Source organism: Balaenoptera acutorostrata, chromosome 3 (genome assembly GCF_949987535.1).
Source record: "Balaenoptera acutorostrata chromosome 3, mBalAcu1.1, whole genome shotgun sequence".
NCBI classification, from domain to species: domain Eukaryota; kingdom Metazoa; phylum Chordata; class Mammalia; order Artiodactyla; family Balaenopteridae; genus Balaenoptera; species Balaenoptera acutorostrata.
The window spans coordinates 152,222,962-152,247,167 of NC_080066.1; the positions used below are offsets into that span (position 1 = coordinate 152,222,962).

The 24,206-nt window shown below is 43.3% G+C and overlaps 2 protein-coding genes across 2 annotated transcripts in view; one reads left to right on the forward strand and one right to left on the reverse strand.

Moving 5' to 3' along the window:
* Positions 1-5,302, reverse strand: part of HEATR4 (HEAT repeat containing 4) — a 50,000-nt gene extending 44,698 nt beyond the window's left edge. Inside the window, 1 exon segment of the mRNA XM_007184427.3 lies at positions 4,189-5,302. Coding sequence (XP_007184489.2) covers positions 4,189-4,350 — 162 coding nt within the window. The 5' untranslated portion in view covers positions 4,351-5,302.
* LOC103004901 (acyl-coenzyme A thioesterase 1) lies at positions 55-23,250 on the forward strand. Its single transcript, XM_007184425.2, has 3 exons — positions 55-1,102; positions 18,017-18,219; positions 20,716-23,250. Exons 1-3 carry the CDS (start codon positions 517-519, stop codon positions 21,319-21,321), a joined length of 1,395 nt encoding a protein of 464 aa, XP_007184487.2. The 5' UTR covers positions 55-516; the 3' UTR covers positions 21,322-23,250.
* The last annotated feature ends 956 nt before the right edge of the window (positions 23,251-24,206 follow it).

Sequence of the window (24,206 nt, forward strand, 5' to 3'; positions counted from 1 at the left end):
GCGCTGCCTCAGCTGCCGTCTGCTTTAGCAGCTGGGCTGGGGGCGGGGGCAGAGGCCGGGGTCGCCCCGGTCGGCCCCGGGCCCGCGTCGGAGCCAATCGGGCGGCTGGCTGCAGGAGGCGGCGGTGGCCTCACGCTCCTACATCATGGAGGCCCCGGGGTCCGGCCGGCGCGCCCTGCCCTATTACATTAATTTTGGAGACTGGACCCTTTTTTAAGTGCCAGGTTCCTTCAGGGGCAGCCCGGTCCAGCCCACGCTGCACGAGCCAAAGAGCTTCTGAGAGGCAAAACTAGGAAAATTTTCCCAACATAAAGTTCCTGTGTGTCTGCTTTCGCTCTTGCTTTTAAAGGTCGGCGACTGATTGGCAGGACTTCGCGGCCCTCCAAAGAGTTATAGCAGGCTGCTCGGCCCCATTAGGCCTTAGACTGCAGATAGGCAGCCTGTCGCTAGAGGGACTCTAGTTTCTAACTTTCTTCACAGCCCTCTTCAGTTGACCCGAGATCTGAAAAGCGCAAAATGGTGGTCTCATTTCCGGCTCTCCTGCGACCCTTCCGACTCTGTCGATGGGACCCGACACCCTGGGCGCGGTTGGCAGGGCCTACAAAGCTGAGGACCGGTGACCCAAACTCTTGGGCCCCTACCAGGATGGCGGCGACAGTGACGCTGGAGCCCGCGGTCCGCTGCCGCTGGGACGAGTCGGTGCGCATCGGCGTGCGCGGCCTGGCCCCGGGGCAGCCGGTCACGCTGCGCGCGTCCCTGCGCGACGAAAAGGGCGCGCTCTTCCGAGCCCACGCGCGCTACTGCGCCGACGCCCACGGCCAGCTGGACCTGGAGCGCGCGCCCGCGCTGGGCGGCAGCTTCACGGGGCTCGAGCCCATGGGGCTCCTCTGGGCTCTGGAGCCCGAGAAGCCCTTGCTGCGGCTGGTGAAGCGGGACGTGCAGACGCCCTTCGCCGTGGAGCTGGAGGTGCTCGATGGCCACGACCCGGAGGCTGGAGGACTCCTGAGCCGGGCGGTGCAGGAGCGCGACTTCCTGGCGCCGGGGGTGCGGCGCGAGCCCGTGCGCTCAGGCCGTGTGCGCGCCACGCTCTTCTTGCCGCCGGGTAAGCCCCCTGCTTCCCTGTTTATCTTGGCTGTGAGAGAGAAAGCAGTAAGTAGGTAGCTCCCAACATTCCGAAGCTCTGTGGGGCCTGAAAATTTCGAGGAGACAAGAATGGAACGTAAGGCTGGCTGGGGAGGTGGCTCTGCTGCTCCAAGACAGAGGTCAGAACGAAGACATCGCAAGGAAAGGGTAAAGATAGTTGTAATTAAAAAAAAAAAAAAAGTATAAGGAGTTTCCAGTTTTTAAAGTTTTCTGTCTAAAGTTTCTCAGTTTTACAACTTTGCTTCTAACTCCCAGAGTATATTAAGATTTAAGAAAATTACCATGAAGGAAGAAGGCCTCTTGCTATCCACTGGAAATCTTCTGAATTATTGGTTAATTTTACCATTACATAAAAAGCAACAGGCCAATGAAAAAGTTAAAAGATGCTTATCCTGATTAGGATCAGGGAAATGCAAAATAAAACTACACACTACATTAAACACCCTCAAAATTTAGAAGTCTAACATTACCAGTTTTTGACCAGTATGTGGAGGAAAAGGAACTCCCATACACTGCTAAAAGGAACACAGTTGGGGCTTCCCTGGTGGCGCAGTGGTTAAGAATCCGTCTGCCAATGCAGAGGACACGGGTTCAAGCCCTGGTCCGGGAAGATCCCACATGACGCCGAGCAACTAAGCCTGTGCACCACAACTACTGAGCCTGCGCTCTAGAGCCCGTGAGCCACAACTACTGAAGTCCGTGCTCCACAACAAGAGAAGCCACCACATTGAGAAGCCCATGCACTGCAAAGAGTAACCCCTGCTCACCGCAACTAGAGAAAGCCCGCCAGCAGCAACAAAGACCCAACGCAGCCAAAAATAAATAAATAAAATAAATAAAATTTTTTTTAAAAAGGAACACAATTATTCATCTACCTGGAAAAAATTGCTTTTACTTAGAAAGTTGACTGGCATTCTACTCCTGGTGCACCAATAGGTATTTATGTTTGTAAGAGCAAAAACAACTGGAAACAGCCTAAATGTCCATCAGCAATAAAACTGATGAATAAATTGAGGTATATTTATAGCACAAAAGTGACTGAACTGTAGTCACAAGAATCAAGGGACTTCCCTGGTGGTCCAGTGGTTAAGAATCCGCCTTCCAATGCAGGGGACGCGGGTTCGATCCCTGGTGAGGGAACTAAGATCCCACATGCCGCAGGGCAACTAAGCCCGCGTGCCACAGCAACTAAGACCCCATGCAGCCAAAAATAAATAAATATTTTTTAAAAACCAAGAATCAAAATGGATGAATCTCAAAAACAGTGTTGACGGAAACATTAAGTCCCCAAAGAACACATTCAGTATCATTACATTCAGATAAAATTCAAAAAATAGGCAAAATAAACAAAATGCCATTTAAGGTATACTTACAAGTAGTAAGACTGTAAAGAAAATCAAGAGATTAATAAAATTCAGAATAGTGGAAAGTGAGGGAAGGGGAACAGGTACTGACAGGGCTTTGACGGTTAGTACTGAATTATTAAAGTTCTGCTTGTAAAGTATTTGCCTTATAAATAGTCCTTAAAATTCGCACATTAAATACAAACTTTTAATGTAAATAGTGAAAATGTGACATAACTAGACTTATACAGAGTAGGTAGCTTTTTGAGTCTAGCATAATGTATTTGAGATTCATTCCTGTTGCTCCATATATTGGTAGTTCCTTCTTCTTGTGTCTTAGAAGTTTCCCATTAGATGAATGTGGCACAGTTTGTTTATTCTTTCGCCAGTTGGAGGACATTTGGGTTTCAAGTCTTTGGGGATTAAGAATAAAGTCACTGGAAACGCTTGCATCCAAGTTTTTGTGTGAACACAAGTTTTCATTTTTCTTGGGTAAATACCAGGGAGTGAGATTGCTGGGTCATAACCTAAGTGTATGTTTAACTTTATAAGAAATTGTAAGCTGTTTTCCAAAGGGATTGTATCATTTTGCATCCCCACTGTTGCCCTTAAAAATAAAAGTTAGTTATTTGACTAACAAAAATGGGTTAATTTGGGAATAGCAGAGAATTGCAAATTGGAACAAGCAAGCCACGGCAAAAACCATAGGCAAGTGCAACAAAGCAAGGAGAAGAACGCTATTTTATAGAGAAAAAGGAGGAAGCTGGGAGGGGTTGTTTTGAACAAAAGTCCATCAGATAAAAGAGAGTTTGGGATAATGGTGATTTTTCATTGCTGAGTTGCTGGGGTAGTCAGTTTCTTGGAGGGGAGGCCATTTACATCTTTTGCTGTTGGGGCCTGTAGTTGATGATTCTTTCCTGTTGATGATCTTTCTGTTGTGATCTGTAATTGACAATTCTTCCTATAATTGACATGGAGTGGTACTGCAGGAGAGCTCCCCAATTCTGTCCTCCTGACTCCATTGTAGTGAGGTTTCCCTTTATTAGTTTTCACATTTCTCCCTTTTAATCCCGATCTTTCTCCAAAAACATTGATGATCAAGAGTCAGTGGAGTGGCTTTTTGTCCTTCTGTGTCAGGAAGGACCTTTCCTGGCTGTCATGTCCCTTGTTAGAGGGAAACTGCACAGAGTGGAAACCTACTGAGGTCACATTTGAGTAACAAGGAGGGGTAGGAGGGAGAACTTTCAGGCACTTTCCATCTATAGTCCATATTTCTCAAGACCCTAAGAACTAGAGATCATCTCTTTTGGCGTATATCATTTTTACAGAGGTTTAACAGGAAACAAGTATAGAATCAAAAGTAACATGACAATTCCAAATTGTATGATGATTCTAAACCGGGATCCTAGGCCTGAAGATAGCCAACTGAATAAATATTTATTGGCACTTATTCTGATTTCGGGGAGAAAAGTTCTCCCTACTGAGGCGAACCCAGAGCCATGGATGCCTCCTGGAAATCCCTGTTTAAAGCAGCCAGGAAAGCAAAATAGACTAGCGAATACAACAAGAGCACACTTGATCTAAAACAATTAACCAAGTGCATTCAGGAAGGTACAGTGCAGGCATAAACATGAGGCAACAGCTAATGAACTCTTCATGAAGATAGCAAAACTTCAAAGACATTTTAAAACAGTATTCTTACCTTAAAAGAAACGTTTGTAACCAAATGTGTTATTAGTGGCATAGCATGTGAGGTTGCAAGTTCCGTTACCCTGAATTTGGATAAGAATCCAGAGTCAGTTAATAGTCCAGATGAAAAGACTAATGTGAATCCTGAACTTTCTAACAGTACTGGCCCTGACATCTTAGCAAAGCTGTCTGGTTAGATGTCGTGTGCTTCAATTCTGGGAAATCTTTACTTTCAGGTCATCCTATGATGTGAGGTCCAGTGAGGGTTTGGTGCTTTTTTTAGATGTGTCATGTGAAATGAAGAGTCTATTCCCTGGAGTTTGGCAGCACAAGGGTTGGTTAGCAGTACTTGAAAGGGGCCTTCCCAGTGGGGTTAAAAGAGTCTTTCTGGAGGTGTTTTTTTCAATGGAGGAAATCTCCAGAATACAAGGTATGATGCTTAAGGTCTTCATCTCCTGGGATTGCTCTGTGACAAGATTGCTCTACCAAAGCATGATTATTTTTAATGGAAGCAACTAGGTCTTTACAGTATGGAATATACCTCCTTTTATCAGCTGTGAATCAAAAGAGGCAGGGGCCAGGTGCATTGGATGTCTTGTGACTATCTCAAAGGGTTAGAGTTTATGAGTTCCAAAGGGGGTGGATCTGAGATTTAGAAGGACCAACAGCAATGCTTTTGGCCAAGGTGTTTGGAGGGTTTGTACGAATTTTGCCAAATGAGTCTTTTTTTAAAAAATTTTTTTAATATTTATTTATTGGCTGCACCGGGTCTTAGTTGCGGCACTTGGGATCTTTGTTGCGGCATTCAGACTTCTTAGTTGCTGCATGCGGACTTCTTAGTTGCAGCATGTGGACTGTTAGTTGCGGCATGCATTCGGGATCTAGTTCCCCAACCAGGGATTGAATCCCGGCCCCCTGCATTGGGAACGCAGAGTCTTACCCACTGGGCCACCAGGGAAGTCCCGCCAATTGAGTCTTTGTTGTTGTTGTTGTTTTTTTGGCTGCATTGGGTGTTCGTTGCGGGCTCTAGAGCACAGGCTCAGTAGTTGTGGTGCACGGGTTTAGTTGCTCTGCGGCATGTGGGATCTTCCTGGACCAGGGCTTGAACCCGTGTCCCCTGTATTGGCAGGTAGATTCTTAACCACTGCGCCACCAGGGAAGTCCCCAGTTGAGTCTTAATAGTGCCCTTAGTTTGTTTGACTTACCCTGAAGATCGACTATGGTAAGTAAGCACAGTGAAAGTGTTGTAAAACCAGCCAAACAGCACAGACTTATTGAAGTACCTGACCGGTAAAATGGGTTCCCTGATCGCTATGCAGTTCAGGAGGGGTTCCCCAGGTAGGGATAATTTTTTCTAACAGAATTTTAGCTATAGCAGAAGCAGTGACCTGTCTACAGGGGAAAGCTTCAGTCCAGTGAGAAAACATACAAACCGTGACCAAAACATATTTAGATCCATGAGAAAGAGGAAACTGTATGAAATCTATTTGCCAAAACTTGAATGGCCCGTTAGACAGTAAGTGTCCAGGAGCAGTGTGAACAGGTTTTCCTGGATTCTAGCTTGAGCAGGTGGGGCAAGTGAGGTGTAGGCACTTTTTGTGACTTTATTAATATTTCCCCACCACTATTTGTTCGTGAATGCTATCATTTTGTCAGCAGACTAATGGCTTAATGCATGTACAGTGGTAAGTAGTGGGAATTTTAGAATTTCTGGTAAGACCAGATTGTTGTTTTATAGTAAAGTATATAGGGGCTGGGTCATATGAAAAAATTTGGAACCCAATTTTGACAGTTGACAGCTAGCCTGAGAAAACGTCATAATTGGCACTTAATTTTAGGTTTCGGGAAGTACAGGATGTCCCATCTACTTGGAACCAAATGTAGTCCTTCTTCCATAATCAGGTGTCCTAAATATCCAACTTGCATTAGAGCAAACTGCAATTTTTCTTTGGAGACTTTGTGTCCCTTGAAGGCCAAAAGTTTTAACAGGTGGATGTTGTCTTCCCATGAAGAGTTTTGAGGCGAGCAGAGAAGCAAATCATCTGTGTATTGTGACAAAGTAGAGCCTGCAGAAACGTTCATATCACCCCAATCAGCTTTCAAGACTTGTGAAAAGTAGGAGGGACTCTCTGTGGAAGCCTGGGGCATTACTGTCCAGGTGTATTGCCTTTCTTCCCAAGTGAAAGCAAACATGTATTGGCTAGGCTCATCAATTAAAATACTAAAGAATGCACTGTATAAATCAGTTACAGTGAAAAAGTTGCTGGGACTAGATGTCAGTAGTGTGTGTGGGTTAGGAACAGCAGGGTGTCAAGGGATGACAGTGTTTATTGCTTGTAAGTCCTGGACAAACCTCCTGGCCCAGCCATTGGGTTTTCTCACAGCTAAAATAGGGGTGTTCCAGACACTAGTACAGGGGATAATGAAGCCCTGAGGATTGTAATCCTCTATTATGGGTTTGATACCTTGCAGGGATTCTTTATTTCTAGGGTACTGATTAATTTTGGGAGAGGTTTTGAGAGATCTGTTTGAATGTTGATAGGAGTTGCACTGTGGATTCCTCCAATATCACTTGAAATTTTGCCTGTAAAGAGGATGATGGTAGCTGATCCAGTCAGGACAATAGATCAGTGTCTCCCAGATTCAGCTACAGTGCCATCAGTAATGGAGCCAATAAAGGATATCAAAGAGTCATTTAATTCACTTGGTTGGCTATTTTAATTGCTACTGTCAAATTCCAAAATTATTTCCCTGTTGTGGGAGAGAGAAATTCCAGTATAATCCTTTTCTGAGTCTCAGCCTAATAAATGAATAGGGACAGAGGAACTCAGGAGAAAAGGGTGTATATCTGTCAAGGGCCTAAACAGAAGGGAATAGGTTCAGAGACGGGAACTTCTTGAGATTCATTAGAGAGCCCCACTATTTGAACTATTTTAGAACTCCAAAGCAGGGGCTGCTTTATAGCAGTGGGGTTGAGCATGGAGAGTGTAGCTCTGGTGTGTCATTAAGGACAGAGAGAGCTTCATCCCCAATCTGGAGAAATGTTTCTCCAAGTGGATTAAGAAGGAGGATTGGGAAGGGCCCCTGTAGTTCCTCAGAGCCCCGTCATTGGAAATTAGGAGGACATTGGAAAGGCTGGCTAGAGGCCTGAAGGCACCTGGAGCACTAAAATTTGTAAAAATCTTTTTCAATGTCCGGGCTCTTTGCAATAATAGGAAAAACTAGGAGGGATTTTGGCTCTGTTTAGGGGACTTCATTTGCCAGAGTTGAAAATTAAGAAGTCTAGTGGTCTTTCTTTTAGGTGACTCATCTAGGGTGCGAGTGAGCTGATTTGCCAGATTAACTAAATCTGGAGTGGACATAGTTTCCCATTCCACCCTGCTTGTTTTAACTAAAAGAGGAAGATCCTGGCTCAGCACATAAATACACATAGAGTCAAAGGCTACCTGAGTGGATTCACCATATGAAGGAAGACCAGAATTTGCTTTGAAAACAATCTGAAATCAATTCTACTAGTCATGAACAGGTTCATCAGATTTTTGTGTGCAAGCCTGAATTTTGTTCCAATCAGTAGTTTTAGGAAAAGCTACTGTAATTGCTCAGTAGAGGTTTTCAGCAAGTATTCTAGCACTTTGCCAAAAGTTAGGGGTTTGTTTTTCTAAATCCTGTTCAGGATGTTCTCATCAGGGACGCTTCATCCAACGTTTGGGTTGACCTCACCAACAAGCAGGTGGACTAACTGATAGAAATCTAAGCAACCAGCTTGGTAAGTTTGAATAACTGTGTTTAAACTCTTCAGCAAACCTATGAGGGTCCTCAGTTACTTTAAAAACTCTTCAACTATGGCTCCCAGTTTGGCTTTAGTCCAGGGAACATAAGAAATTTGGGGTTTATTTGGGTCCTCAGAAGACATAATTTTAGAGGGGCAGATTCTGATAGGTTCAGAGGATGAGGGAGTAGAGAGAAGTTCAGGGAAAAAGGGAAACTCAGAGCATTAGAATGGGGAAACTGAGGCATAGAGGAGGTGGAGGCAGTGCAGCAGGGAAGGAGGGGGGTGGCATTAGAGGTGGGGCCTGAACACAGTAAGGTGGCTGCCATGTGTATGGAGTCAAAGAAGGGGAGAGGGAAAGAGAGGCTTAGAAGCCTTTTGACTTCTTTAGTTGTTTGTTTGCCTCAGTTACCTTAGAAATTGTAATTTGCAGAGAGGTAATTTTAGATTCCCGATATTGTTTGGAAGCCTCAAAATGCCAATTAAAATGGGTGTCCAATTCAGTTTTAAGAAAAGTAAGTAGGACTTCCCTGGTGGCGCAGTGGTTAAGAGTCCGCCTGCCAATGCAGGGGACACAGGTTTGAGCCCTGGTCCGGGAAGATCCCACATACTGCGGAGCAACTAAGCCCATGCACCTCAACTACTGAGCCTGTGTTCTAGAGCCTGTGAGCCACAGCTACTGAGCCCATGCACCACAACTACTGAAGCCCCGGCACCTAGAGCCCGTGCTCCGCAACAAGAGAAGCCACCGCAGTGAGAAGCCTGCGCACCACAACGAAGAGTAGCCCCTGCTCACCACAACTGAAGAAAGCCCGCGTACAGCAATGAAGACCCAACACAGCCAAAAATAAATAAATAAATTTATTTTAAAAAAAGGAAAGAAAAGTAAGTTTGGGGAGCTCAAAAGTTCCCCATCATGTCGATTGGTGTTCTAAATTATGTTTCTTAGGGCTGTCCATTTAGTTAGAAATGCACATGAGGAGGGACCAAAGTTTTTAAACATAAAACTGGCTGGAGTCCCAGAAGCGGGGGCATTGTCAAAGCATTTTGATGACTGGGATCCCATTTCTTAAAGGTTTTTCTCTAGAGCAAAAAGAAAAATTCCTAAACAGCACAGTTCCAATAGGAACAGCCCAGTTCCTAAAGAAATCAGACCCAAGGCTAAAGGAATAAAGGACAAAGCCTTTTTTTTTAATTGGAGTATAATTGCTTTAAAATGTTGTGTTAGTTTCTGCTGTACAATGAAGTGAATCAGCTATATGTATACCTATATCCCCTCCATCTTGGACTTCCCTCCCACCCCCCCCATCCCACCCATCTAGGTTGTCACAGAGCACCGAGCTGAGCTCCCTGTGCTATACAGCAGGTTCCCACTAGCTAGCTATTTTACAAATGGTAGTGTATTTATGTCAAACCTAATCTCCCAATTCATCCCACCCTCCCCTTCCCCCCCCATGTCCACATGTCCGTTCTCTACGTCTACATTTCTATTCCTGCCCTGCAAATAGGTTCATCTGTACCATTTTTCAAGATTCCACATATATGTGTTAATATACAATATTTGTTTTTCTCTCTGGATTACTTCACTCTGTATGACAGACTCTAGGTCTATCCACATCTCTACAAATGACCCAGTTTCATTCCTTTTTATGGCTGAGTAATATTCCATTGTATATATGTACCACATCTTCTTTATCCATTCATCTGTCATTGGACATTTAGATTGTTTCCATGTTTCCATGTCCTGGCTATTGTAAATAGTGCTGCAATGAACATTGGGGTACATGTGTCCTTTTGAATTATGGTTTTCTCAGGGTATATGCCCAGTAGTGGGATTGCTGGATCATATGGTAGTTCTATTTTTAGTTTCTTAAGGAACCTCCATACTGTTCTTCATAGTGGCTGTATCAATTTACATTCGCACCAACAGTGCAAAAGGGTTCCCTTTTCTCCACACCCTCTCCAGCATTTATTGTTTGTAGATTTTTTGATGATGGCTATTCTGACCTGTGTGAGGTGATACCTCACTGTAGTTTTGATTTGTGTTTCTCTAATAATTAGTGATGTTGAGCTTCTTTTCATGTGCCTCTTGACCATCTCTATGTCTTCTTTGGTGAAATGTCTGTTTAGGTCTTCCACCCATTTTTTAAATTCGGTTGTTTGTTTTTTTGATATTGAGCTTCATGAGCTGTTTGTACATTTTGGAGATTAATCTTTTGCCCATTGCTTTATTTTCAAATATTTTCTCCCATTCTGAGGGTTGTCTTTTCATCTTGTTTATGGTTTCCTTTGCTGTGCAAAAGCTTTTAAGTTTCATTAGGTCCCATTTGTTTATTTTTGTTTTTATTTTCATTACGCTAGGAGGTGGGTCAGAAAAGATCTTGCTGTGGTTTATGTCAAAGAGTGTTTTTCCTATATTTTTGTCTAAGAGTTTTATAGTGTCTGGTGTTACATTTAGGTCTTTAATTCCTTTTGAGTTTATTTTTGTGTATGGTGTTAGGGAGTGTTCTAATTTCATTCTTTTACATGTAGCTGTCCAGTTTTCTCAGCACCACTTATTGAAGAGGCTGTCTTTTCTCTATTGTGTATTCTTGCCTCCTTTGTCATAAATTAGGTGACCACGAGTGTATGGGTTTATCTCTGGGCTTTTGATCCTGTACCATTGATTGATATTTCTGTTTTTGTGCCAGTACCATACTGTCTTGATTACTGTAGCTTTGTAGTATAGTTTGAAGTCAGGGAGCCTGATTCCTCCAGCTACATTTTTCTTTCTCAAGATTGCTTTGTCTATTTGGGGTCTTTAGTGTTTCCATACAAATTGCAAAATTTTTTTGTTCTATTTCTGTGAAGAATGCCATTGGTAGTTTGATAGGGATTGCATTGAATCTGTAGATTGCTTTGGGTAGTATAGTCATTTTCACAATATTGATTCTTCCAATCCAAGAACATGGTATATTTCTCCATCTGTTTATTTCATCTTAGATTTCTTTCGTCAATATTTTATAGTTTTCTGAGTATAAGTCTTTTGCTCCTTAGGTATGTTTATTCCTAGGTATTTTATTCTTTTTGTTGTGGTGGTAAATGGGATTGTTTCCTTAATTTCTCTTTCTGATTTTTCATTGTTAGTGTATAGGAATGCAAGAGATTTCTGTGCATTACTTTTGGATACTGCAACCTTACCAAATTCATTGATTAGTTCTAGTAGTTTTCTGGTGGCATCTGTAGGATTTTCTATATATAGTTCATGTCATCTGCAAACAGTGACAGTTTTACTTCTTCTTTTCCAATTTGTTTTCCTTTTATTTCTTTTTCTTCTCTTATTGCCATGGCTAGGACTTCCAAAACTATGTTGAGTAAGAGTGGCGAGAGTGGACATCCTTGTCTTGTTCCTGACCTTAGTGGAAATGCTTTCAGTTTTTCACCATTGAGAATGATGTTTGCTGTGGGTTTGTCATATATGGCCTTTATTATGTTGAGGTATCTTCCCTCTCTGCCCATTTTCTGGAGAGTTTTTATCATAAATGATTGTTGAATTTTGTCAAAAGCTTTTTCTGCATCTATTGAGATGACCATATGGTTTTTATTCCTTAATTTGTTACTATGGTGTATCACATTGACTGATTTGTGTATATTGAAGAATCCTTGCATCCCTGGGATAAATCCCACTTGATCATGGTGTATGATCCTTTTAATGTGCTGTTGAATTCTGTTTTCTAGTATTATGTTCAGGATTTTTGCATCTATGTTCATTAGTGATATTGGTCTGTAATTTTCTTTTTTTGTGATATCTTTATCTGGTTTTGGTATCAGGGTGATGGTGGCCTTATAGAATGAATTTGGGAGTGTTCCTCCCTCTGCAGTTTTTTGGAAGAGTTTGAGAACGATAGGTGTTAGCTCTTCTCTAAATGTTTGATAGAATTTGCCTGAGGGGCTTCCCTGGTGGCGCAGTGGTTGAGAATCTGCCTGCTAATGCAGGGGACACGGGTTCGAGCCCTGGTCTGGGAAGATCCCACATGCCACGGAGCAGCTGGGCCCGTGAGCCACAATTGCTGAGCCTGCGCGTCTGGAGCCTGTGCCCCGCGACGGGAGGGGCCGCGATAGAGAAAGGCCCGCGCACCGCGATGAAGAGCGGTCCCCGCACCGCGATGAAGAGTGGCCCCCGCTTGCCGCAACTGGAGAAAGCCCTCGCACGAACCGAAGACCCAACACAGCCAAAAATAAATAAATAAATAAATAAAAATAAGAAAATCCTTTAAAAAAAAAAAAAAAAAAAAGAATTTGCCTGTGAAGACATCTGGTCCTGGGCTTTTGTTTGTTGGAAGATTTTTAATTACAGTTGCAATTTCATTATTTATGATAGGTCTGTTTATATTTTCTAGTTCTTCCTGGCTCAAATTGTACCTTTCCAAGAATTTGTCCATTTCTTCCATGTTGTCCATTTTATTGGCATATAGTTGTTTGTAGTAGTCTCTTATAATCCTTTGTATTTCTGAGGTGGCAGTTGTGATTTCTCCTTTTTCATTTCTAATTGTATTGATTTGCTTCCTCTCCCTTTTTTTCTTGATGAGTCTGGCTAATGGCTTATCAATTTTGTTTATCTTCTCAAAGAACCAGCTTTTAGTTTTATTGATCTTTGCTATTGTTTCCTTCATTTCTTTTTCATTTATTTCTGATCTGATCTTTATGATTTCTTTCCTTCTACTGACTTCGGGTTTTCTTTGTTCTTCTTTCTTTAGTTGCTTTAGTTGTAAGGTTAGATTGTTTGAGATTTTTCTTGTTTCTTCAGGTGAGATTGAATTGCTATAAACTTCCCTTTAGAACTGCTTTTGCTGCATCCCATAGGTTTTGGGTCGTCGTGTCTTCATTGTCATTTGTTTCTATGTATTTTTTAATTTCTTCTTTGATTTCTTCAGTGATCTCTTGGTTATTTAGTAGCACACTGTTTAGCCTCCATGTATTTGTGTTTTTTACAGTTTTTTTCCTGTAATTGATTTCTAATCTCATAGTGTTGTGGTCAGAAAAGATGCTTGATATGATTTCAGTTTTCTTAAATTTTCCAAGGCTTGATTTGTTACCCAAGATGTGATCTATCCTGGAGAATGTTCCATGTGCTCTTGAGAAGAAAGTGTATTCTTCCACTTTCAGGTGGAATGTCCTATAAATATCAATTAAATCTATCTGGTCTAGGGACTTCCTTGGTGGCACAGTGGTTAAGAATCTGCCTGCCAATGCAGGGGACATGGGTTCGATCCCTCGTCTGGGAAGGTCCCACATGCCACGGAGCAACTAAGCCCCTGCACCACAACTACTGAGCCTGCGCTGTAGAGCCTGAGAGCCACAACTATTGAGCCCACGTGCCACAACTACTGAACACCGAGTGCCAAGAGCCCGTGCTCCGCAACAAGAGAAGCCACTGCAATGAGAAACCCGCGCACTGCAATAAAGAGTAGCCCCCGCTCGCCACAACTAGAGAAAGCCCTCACGCAGCAACGAAGACCCAACGCAGCCAAAAATAACTAACTAAATTAATTAATTAATTTTTTAAAATCTATTTTGTCTATTGTGTCATTTAAAACTTGTGTTTACTTATTTGTTTTCTGTTTGGATGATCTGTCCATTGGTATAAGAGGGGTGTTAAAGTCCCCTACTCTTATTGTGTTACTGTCGATTTCCCATTTTATGGTTGTTAGCATTTGCCTTATGTATTGAGGGGCTCCTATGTTGGGTGCCTAAATATTTATAATTGTTATGTCTTCTTTTTGGATTGATCCCTTGATCATTATGTAGTGTCCTTCCTTATCTCTTGTAACAGTCTTTATTTTAAAGTCTATTTTATCTGAAGCGAGTATTGCTATTCCAGCTTTCTTTTGATTTCCATGTGCATGGAATATCTTTTTCCATCCCTTCACTTTCAGTCTATATGTGTCCCTAGGTCTGAAGTGGGTCTCTTGTAGCCATCATGTATTTGGGTCTTGTTTCTGTATCCATTGAACCAGTCTGTGTTGAGTCTGGTTGGAGCATTTAATCCATTTACATTCAAGGTTATTATCCATATGTATGCTCCTGTTACCATTTTCTTAATTGTTTTGGGTTTGTTTTTGTGGGTCTTTTTCTTCTTTTGTGTTTCCCACCTAGAGAAGTTCCTTTAGCATTTGTTGTAAAGCTGGTTTGGTGGTGCTGAATTCTTTTAGCTTTTGCTTGTCTGTAAAGCTTTTGATTTCTCTGTTGAATCTGAATGAGATCCTTGCTGGGTAATCTTGGTTGTAGGTTTTTCTCTTTCATCACTTTAAGTATATCCTGCCACTCCCTTCTGGCCTGCAGAGTTTCTGCTGAAAAATCAGCTGATAATCTTATGGGGATTCCTTTGTATGTTATTTGTTGCTTTTCCCTTGCTGCTTTTAATATTTTTTCTTTGAATTTAATTTTTGTTAGTTTGATTAATATGTGTCTTGGTGTGTTTCTCCTAGGGTTTATCCTGTATGGGACTCTCTGCGCTTCCTGGACTTGGGTGACTATTTCCTTTCCTATATTAGAGAAATTTTCCATTATAATGTCTTCGAATATTATCTCAGACCCTTTCTTTTTCCCTTCTTCTTCTGGGACCCCTATAATTCGAATGTTGGTGCGTTTAGTGTTGTTCCAGAGGTCTTCGAGATTGTCTTCAATTCTTTTCAATCTTTTTTCTTCATTCTGCTCCTAGGCAGTTATTTCCACCATTCTGTCTTACAGCTCACTTATTCATTCTTCTGCCTCAGTTATTCTGTTATTGATTCCTTCTAGTGTATTTTTCATTTTAGTTATTGTGTTGTTCATCTATGTTTGTTTGTTTAGTTCTTCTAGATCTTTGTTAAGCATTTCTTGTATTTTCTCAATCTGTACCTCCATTCTATTTCCAAGACTCTGGATCATCTTTACTATCACTACTCTGCATTCTTTTTCAGGTAGGTTGCCTATTTCTTCTTCATTTATTTGGTTTTGTAGGTTTTTACCTTGCTCCTTCACCTGTGACATATTTTTTTGTTGTCTCATTTTGGTTTTTTTGGGGGTTTTTTTGATGGGTGGGATTGTGTTCCTGTCTTACTGGTTGTTTGGCCTGAGGCTTTCAGCACTGGAGTTTATAGGCTGTTGTGTAGAGCTGGGTCTTTGTGCCAAGATGAGGACCTCCGGGAGACCTCACTCTGGTGAATATTCCCTGGGGTCTGAAGTTCTCTGTTAGGCCAGTGGTTCGGACTTGGAGCTCCCACCGCAGGAGCTCAGGCCGGACCCCCGGCTCATGAACCAAAATCCTGCAAGCTGTGTGGGGTGGCAGAAAAAGAAAAAAAGGAGCAGAACAATAACAAAGAGTAAATAATAAAATTAGAAAACTAAAAGATATGTTAGAAAAAAATAAAAATATAGATGAAACAACAACCAGAAGGTAAAACAGAACCACAATAGCAAAAAAGAGAGAAAAAAGCCTTGGCTGGGGGAGGGGGGCGGGGCTTAAGCAGGAGTGGGGTTTAGGTGGTGGATGGGGCCTATGCTTAGGTCCCAAAGGGCTGGAAAAGGCCCTGCGGGGGTGGGGGGTAGGGCTTAGGCAAGAGGGGCCCAGCAGTGCCTCTGGCCTTGGAGGGTGGAGGACCACGTCCAGGACCCCGCAGGCTCCCTGGACCTGAGTTGGTGGGGGGGAGTTAGGTGCGTTGCCCCCATCCTCCAATCCCAGAGGGTCCGTCCCCCATTGGCCTCTCTTCTTCTTCCCCCCTCCCTCCCTCTTATGCCCCTAGGACCCACACAACCAGAGGGAGCCCCGGAAGGCAGGGGACCAGATCCAGAAGCCCAACAGGCTTCCCGGGGCTGAGTGGGTGGAGGAAACGCCTCCAGTGTTTCCCCTGATCCTCTGATCCTGGATGGCCCCTCCCCACCATCAGTCTCTCCTCTTCTTCCCCTCTCCTCCCTCCCTCCCACACCCCTAGGACCCACCTGGCCAGAGGGGGCCCCAGAGAAGGAGCACCAGGCTTGGGAGTCCAGCAGGTTTTCCAGGGCCTGAGTGGGCGGGGGAAATGCCCTCCGTGCCTCCCCTGATCCTCTGATCCTGGAGGGCCCTTCCCTGTCTGCCTCTCCTCTTCTCTCTCCAACCCCCCCCCCCACCTCCTGTGCCCCTAGGACCCACACAGCCTGGAGAGGGCCTCGGAGGGTGGAGGACACGGCCTGGGAGCCCAGCAGGCTTCCCAGGGCTGATTGGGCAGGGGAAACACAAGGCTCGCTCCCCCCATCCGAACCCCCAAGGGTCCCTCCAGGTGTGGGAACCCCTCCCCTCTCCCAGCCACCCCTCAGGGGCACTGGTCCTGTCGGGGCTCCACTTCTCCTCCCCCTCACTCCCCCCCAGTGTCCCAAAGCCTTTAAATAGATCCTGAATAAAGCTTGGAGAGCTCAAAATGCAGAGAGTGGAGCTTGAAATCCAGGAGAGACTTACCCTCAAACTCCAGGGTCTGCTAGAAGGCAGCAAGCTCAGTGGGCTCTGTGGGTACTGGCACCTGTGTCCTCACCAGCCTGGGAGTTTTGTGGGGTCCTTTTTGGATCCCACTTCTGAACACCAAGTCATGTTGACCTTAAAAATAAAACAGTGGTTTTACCAGCAAAAATGGGTTAATTCTACAATACCAGAGAATTGCAATTCCGGACAAGCAAGCCATAGCAAAAACCATAGGCAAGTTCAACAAAACAAGGAGAGGAATGTTGTTTTATACAGAAAAAGGAATTTGGTAGGAGTTGTTTTTAACAAAAGTCCATTGGAGAAAAGTGACAGTTTAGGGTGATGGTGATTTCTCATTAGCTGAGTTGCTGGGGTAGTTGATTTCTTGGAAGGGATGCAATGTACATCTTTTCTTTTGGGGGCCTGTGATTGATGATTCTTTCCTGTTGATGATTCTTCTGTTGGGATCTGTATTTGACAATTCGTCCTAAAAATGATGTGGAGTGGTACTGCTGAGAGCTCCCCTTCTGTCCTCTGGATTCATTGTGAGGTTTCCCTTTATTAATTTCACATCACCAGCAGTGTATGAGGGATCCAGCTGTTCCACATCCTCGCTAGCATTTGGCATTGTTGATTTGGGGGCGGGGGGGGACGGGAGAGGGCAATGATTTGCTGTTTTCATTATCCGTAAATTATTACTATTTTTAAAAATAAATTTTTTTTTTTTGGCTGCATTGGGTCTTCGATGTTGGGTCTTAGTTGCTGTGTGCAGGCTTTCTCTAGTTGCGGCGAGCGGGGGCTACTCTTCGTTGCTGTGCACAGGCTTCTCATTGCAGTGGCTTCTCTTGTTGCAGAGCTTGGGCTCTAGGCGCACGGGCTTCAGAAGTTGTGGCACGTGGGCTCAGGAGTTGTGGCTCATGGGCTGTAGAGCGCAGGCTCAATAGTTGTGGTGCATGGGCTTAGTTGCTCCGTGGCATGTGGGATCTTCCAGGACCAGGGCTCAAACCCATGTCGCCTGCATTGGCAGGCAGATTCTCAACCACTGCGCCACCAGGGAAGTCCCTTTAAATTATTTTTAATCACAAAAATAGTACATGGGGCTTCCCTGGTGGCACAGTGGTTAAGAATCCGCCTGCCAACGCAAGGGACACGGGTTCGTGCCCCGGTCCGGGAGGATCCCACATGCCGCGGAGCGGCTAGGCCCGTGAGCCACAACTACTGAGCCTGTGCATCTGGAGCCTGTGCTCCGCAACGGGAGAGGCCGCAACAGTGAGAGGCCCGCGCACCGCGATGAAGAGTGGCCCCCGCTCGCTGCAACTGGAGAAAGCCCTCGCACAGAAACAAAGATCCAACACAGCCAAAAATAAATAAATAAATTTATTTAAAAAAAAAAGTAGTACATGCTTTTTGTAAAAATCTGTGGGGCCTTGAGGCCCCAGGTATAGCGGGGAATGTGGGTTTAGCCTATGCCACAGTCTGGATCTTTGAAGACCAGAGCCGTTCACCATTTCTGATTGTCAACAGAAAACTTTGACATCACCAAATAGGTAAAAATGGCTTTTGACGCCACTGCAAAGAGTTTCAAGTATAGTTTAGTCTTGTGTTTTGTTTCTTCCCAAGGACCTGCACCCTTTCCTGGGATTGTGGACATTTCTGGAACTGGACGTGGCCTTCCGGAATATCGAGCTAGTCTGCTGGCTGGGAAGGGTTTTGCTGTGATGGCTCTGGCTTATTATAACTATGAAGACCTCCCCAAGAGCATAGAGAACCTCCACCTGGAGTACTTTGAAGAAGCTATGAACTACCTGCTTAATCACCCTCAGGTTGGAACTTCCTCTAATTTTTATGTTCTACATATCAGTTCTCCTTCTCTTAAATGCTCTTGGTTTTCACAGAACTTGACAAATTCATGACAGCCCTTCCCTGCCCCCAACACACACTACCTTTCATAGTCGCTTTTCCCAGACAGTTTCCATGCAATTAGATGTTACTGTAATAGATTTCCTGCTAGTAAAGATGTCCTAGTTGGAATTATGGAATTTTAAATTCCAGTATTTTATACTATTTCATTACAAGCCCAAACACATTGAGAACCCTGGGTTTGACACAGGAAGTAGAGGAAAAGGGGAAGGAGATCAGTGTCTCTAGTTTAAATGTTTGTGTTTAATAAACCTCTCCTCCATGTGCCCCTCTGAGAGCAGAGGATTCAGTTTTAAAGAAGAACCTGGTGACAAAGAACCTAGGTAGTACGGAGTGTTTGGAGGGCTCAGGATATCAGAGGATTAGAAGATAGACCTTGCTCAGGGTATCAGAGGATTAGGAGATAAACCTTGCTTATTTTATAAGTCAATCAGAGCTCAAGGTGGATGGAAGTGCTGGAGCTCTTAGAAAATGTGATGGGGTGTAGTGGAACCAGCACAATATGTTTGATAGAGAAAAGTTAAATTTGAGGTTTGATTTTGCCACTTAACTAGCTTCATGACCTTGGGGCCTCTGTTTCTTCCTCTCAAAAGTTGGGATGACAGTAATATCCCATTCCGAGTATCTTTATGAGAAATAAGTGGCTGAAAACAGTTAAGGGTGCTCTTGTAGAAACCATGACAAAAAACAAAAAAAAGTGCTGTTGAGAGGTCAATAAAAAGGCATTTGTAACAGAAGAGTTTGGTAATTGACAAGAAGAGTCCTTATGGAATAGGGCAAACCCAAATTACCCTGGAGGGGATTGAGTAGAAAATGAAGAAAGAAAATAACTACAAAGTTTCCCACAAGTTTTGCTGTGAAAGGGAGTAGAAAACTGGGGCAGAGTGGATTTAAGCTCAAAGGATTGTTATTAAAATGTAAGAGTTACTAGAGCTTGGGGTACACTGATGGGGATGAGCCAGTAAAGAAGAAAGTTATGAAGGAGAGAGAGAAGGAGTAATTGCAGGAGCAAAGTCCCTGAGGATGAGAATAGATGGGGTCCCAAGCACAAGCAGAGGGTGGCCTTGAATTAGAGATACTTTGGAAACAGGAGGGAAGGAGGAGAGCTTGATTCATGTAGAACTAAGTAGACTTGGAAGGGAAAATTGAGAACAGGTTCCTACCTGATAGCTTCTATTTTTAGTGAAGGCGAATAGGGGTTAAAAGGGGCTTACAGAGGTAGGAGACAAGGTGGAATGGCCTTTTGGAGAAGTGGAAAGCAAACATCAGGGAAGCAGGATTGAGGGGCAATATGGATGCTTATTTGAAATTTGTGGTCATGACATGAAAGTAAGATCTGTCCGCACAAGCATGTATTTTTTTTTAATTAATTAATTTATTTTTGGCTGCGTTGGGGCTTCGTTGCTGTGTGCAGGCTTTCTCTAGTTGTGGCAAGTGGGGGCTACTCCGTTGTGGTGTGCAGGCTTCTCATCGCGGTGGCTTCTCTTGTTGAGGTGCATGGGCTCTAGGCACACGGGCTCAGTAGTTGTGGCTCGCGGGCTCTAGAGCACAGGTTCACTAGTTGTGGCGCATGGGCTTAGTTGCTCCGCGGCATGTGGGATCTTCCTGGACCAGGGCTCGAACCCATGTCTCCTGCATTGGCAGGCGGATTCTTAACCACTGCACCACCAGGGAAGCCCGACAAGCATGTATTTTTTTTCTCCAGCAGTGTTCATTTGCACAAATGCAGGCCTGGAGGAAGTGAATAACAGGTGTTTTTAACTGAGGTTAGCACTTTTCTAGGCAAGTAGGACCAAAGGGAGAGAGGTATTAAGGGAGTTAGGAGTGTTTGCAGGGGAGCGATAATAATGATGAAGCTTGAAATCTAAGCTGGATGAGGTGGGAAGTGAGAAAATGAGAGAGGTACTGATAGGGAAAAAATGGTAGTCAGGGTCTCAAAGAGGTGGGAGTGGGCAGTACTAAAATGGCTAAACTGGAGATAAATAAGATGGTGATTAGAGAGTAGAATGCTTGAAGCTGAGATTTTGGAGATGATGTACTTATTGATGACTCGGTTTAGGTTATGACAATGGAAGTGTGTGTCTGAGGTTGGGGAGAAAAAAAGATCATGGGAGGTTTGGAGGTCAAGGAACTGAGAGGCCAAAGTATTTAGTTGTCATCCACATGGTTGAAGACACCAGGAATAAAAAAAAAAAAAAAGACACCAGGAATGGTGATGGAGAAATTGTGGAAAGCAAGGTAAAGAGGAAGGATAAGTCAGTATCCCAAGGCTGCAAACCCTGATAAGTGGGAGAGCCCAGGTCCACGCTCAGTTCTAACCGACTCTCAAGTCCAGGCGCTACTCGCCACACTGCACTGTTCATGGACTCATTCTCCTTTTCCCTTTGGCCTTTTCTCAGGTAAAGGGCCCAGGGGTCGGGCTGCTTGGGATTTCCAAAGGAGGCGAACTCTGCCTCTCCATGGCCTCATTCCTGAAGGGCATCACCGCGGCTGTCATAATCAATGGCTCTGTGGCCAGTGTCGGCGGAACCCTACACTACAAGGGTGAGACACTGCCGCCTGTGGGTGTCAGCCGAAGTCGATTCAAGGTGACCAAAGATGGCCTAGCAGACATTTTGGATGTCCTGAACAGCCCTTTGGAAGGACCTGACCAGAAGAGCTTCATTCCTGTGGAAAGGGCTGAGTGCCCCTTCCTGTTCCTTGTGGGTCAGGATGACCACAACTGGAAGAGTGAATTCTATGCTAATGAGGCCTCTAAACGCTTGCAGGCCCATAGTAAGGCGAAGCCCCAGATCATCTGCTACCCAGGGGCGGGACACTACATTGAGCCTCCTTACTTCCCCATGTGCCGGGCTTCCCTGCACACCTTGGTGGGCAGTCCTGTCATCTGGGGAGGGGAGCCCAGGGCTCATGCCAGGGCCCAGGTGGATGCTTGGCAGCAGCTCCAGACTTTCTTCCACAAACACTTGGGTGGGGAAAAGGGGACAATCCCAGGAATGCTGTAATCATTTATCCTGGGAACAGCTGCCACAATTAGTGTATATGTGTAGTTTTTTTCTTGTTAATAATTACTTCAGTGTTAAAGTGAACGTACCAAGAAATTTTCAAGATATTTATAAATTACATACTTTTTCAGTTGTTTGGGAGGAGAGTGATTCTACAGAAAACACAACAGATGGAGAAAGCATGCCCTTTAGTATCTAACAACACATAACTGACAAGGCTTTAGCTCTGAAAGGAAAAGAGTAATACCTGGTACACAACTGGTGCTCAGTAATTATTTGAATAATTTATTATTGATTTTGTTTAATAATTAATTTATAAATAAATGATTACCTACTGTGGAAGAAAAGCATATAAAATATCAAAAATCTTACCAGATCTGAGTTTCTAATTTAAGAATGGAAGTGAACATCTTAGCTGTAAATTACTATACTAGTTACAGAACTACTTAGATGAAAAAAAATTACTAAAAATTTTCAAAGCAAGTATGTTTTTAGTTCTTTGATATCTTCTCCTTGAATGAGTAAGGATTCTCCTCATGCAAGTGTATTTTAAGTTATTTTTGTATCTTCACATATGGACCTTTGTGATCTAGTTATTTTGAAAGCTGGTAAAACATTATTTAGATGAATTTCATAAGTGACTTTAATAATCATTAGCGTGCAAATAAATGATTCAGTTTTGCACCACTTGATATAAATAGTTCCATATTAAACTTACTAAACTTTTCTAAAGCTTAATGTGTTTAAAATAAAAAACACGTTAATTTGTGATACGGTGTTCCAGTTCCTCAACTTTCTTTTTCAGTAAAGCAATTCCTGACAGGTGTTTTTTCCTGAAATTCAAAAACAGTACAGAACTCTTTTTGTTTTGCCATCTGTTTTTTTTCTTCTATACCATTGTGAGGCAGGTGTCATCTTCATTTTACAGATGAGGAAACTGAGACTCAGTACCTGCATGGTACCTCTAGAGCTGGGGCCCCGGCTCCCCACATCAAGTTTCTTCTCTCTCGAGCCCGTCCATGCCCTGTGCAGGGCAGCAGCCCCAGCCATAGGCAAAGGAAGTGGCTCGTCTTTCTCCTGCCTAAGTTCTCAGGGGAGTTCCTGGACTTGCAGTGTGAGGGTAGGGGTATTTCAGGGCATTGATGTTGAAAGAGTAGATCTGGAACCGTGTTTAAACCCTTGACATAGTAGTATGGTTTTGCGGGAGTTGACAAGCAACTCAAAATGCCTACACTCCTTCCCTTGATTGTTACCAATGTGTATGCGATTTGCCCTCCTCTTCCTCTTTCCTCTCTTTGTATCTCTCTTTCCGCTACTTTCTGTAAACAGTGTCTTCCGTGACACTTGAAGGAATCTCGCCATCTATCAAGCTGGAGTGTCAGGCTTCTCTAGAGGCTGATAATGAGTGATAAAAGGCAGAAGCAGCAGAAATTTGGGGGCCACTTAATGATGAAGTTAAATTGTAGACCATGTATTTCAAAAGACACAAAGATGATTTCCTCTTTAAATTCTCTTGAGTAGGAGGATCTAAGAAAAGGGGAAATAGAGACACCATAGGCACGTGTTCTGGAGGGGAGAGTGAAACTACATACTATGATGTGAAGATTAGAAAAGAATTCAGAGTGATAGTGGCTTTTGATATGGGTCTTAACTGATAGGATCTCTTTTTCTCTGAATCTAGAGTAATAAAAGTTCATAGAAAACTTGGAAAATAGAGAAAATTATTCACTAGAAAAGGAGTTGCATATAATCCATTCACTAGAAACTAGCACACTTAACATTTTAGAATATTTCCATTTTCCTCTAGGCTTGTTGTTGTGTGTATTGAGTTTTTACTCAAGTAAGTGTACATCCATTTTACCTCAGTATTGTATGATGTTTTTCTTACCATGTTATTATATTCTTCAAATACATGACTTTTTAAAAACAGTGATGTGTATTCCATTGATTGGTGCTACTACCCTTCATTTAATCAGTCCCCTGTTGTTAGCCCTTGACATTGTTGATAGTTTTTCTTTATAAAGTCCGTTCCTATGGTGAAGGGACATATACATGTATAAGTCTTTGTGTGTCACTGATTATTTCTTTAAGAGAGATTCTTTGGGAAATTACTGGGTCAAACTTCTGAACAGTATTATGATCCTTTACTATGCATACCAGAAACAATCAACTACACCATCAAAGACACTGTATGAGACAGCCATGTTGTCAATACTGGTGTAATGTGTGTGTATAGGTGTGCGTGTGTCTAATTTTTATAATTTTATAAATTTTATAGGTTGAAAAGAGAATCTCATATTGTGCTCTTTTGTTTTTGTTTTTGTTGTTAGGTTGAATATTTCCCTCTCTTATTGGGAAAATATTCGTATTCCTTTTAATCTACATTTCCCATTCCTTTAGAATGTTCACCTGTTTCTTCATGACCTAGAGCAGCATTTCATTATGTATTTCAGAAGTAGATATATTAGATAATTCTAATATATGTTGGCAACATTATATTACCTTGTTATTTGCCATTTAAACTATGTATATGTGAGTGAATATATATGTGTCAGGTTTTGCAAGATGGACTTGATGACGGAAGCTGGAAATGATAAGAAACATGTGTACTGGTCTCTGCCTGTACCTTTCTCCCAACTTCCAGCACAGAGCTCCTAAACCCTTGTAAATTCCTAAGTGATAAAAGCACTAGTAGCATCTTTTGTTCTAGCGAGGCGACTCTGGGTGGGATCCTGGATGGCTCCTGGATGGAGACTGGTAACCAGAAAGACCAATCCATGATTAGAAGCTTGGAATTTTCAGCCGTCTTGTCCCATTCTCCAGAGGAGAGCGGGGCCAGAAACTGAGTTAATAATTGATCATGCCTATGTGAGGAAGCCGCCAGA

Bases quoted from the DNA above. Each gene is read 5' to 3' on its own strand.
- LOC103004901 (XM_007184425.2), top strand. From the start codon at position 517: ATGGTGGTCTCATTTCCGGCTCTCCTGCGACCCTTCCGACTCTGTCGA. The intron at 1,103-18,016 runs GTAAGCCCCCTG...TTTCTTCCCAAG, and splicing joins CACGCTCTTCTTGCCGCCGG to GACCTGCACCCTTTCCTGGG. The intron at 18,220-20,715 runs GTTGGAACTTCC...GCCTTTTCTCAG, and splicing joins ACCTGCTTAATCACCCTCAG to GTAAAGGGCCCAGGGGTCGG.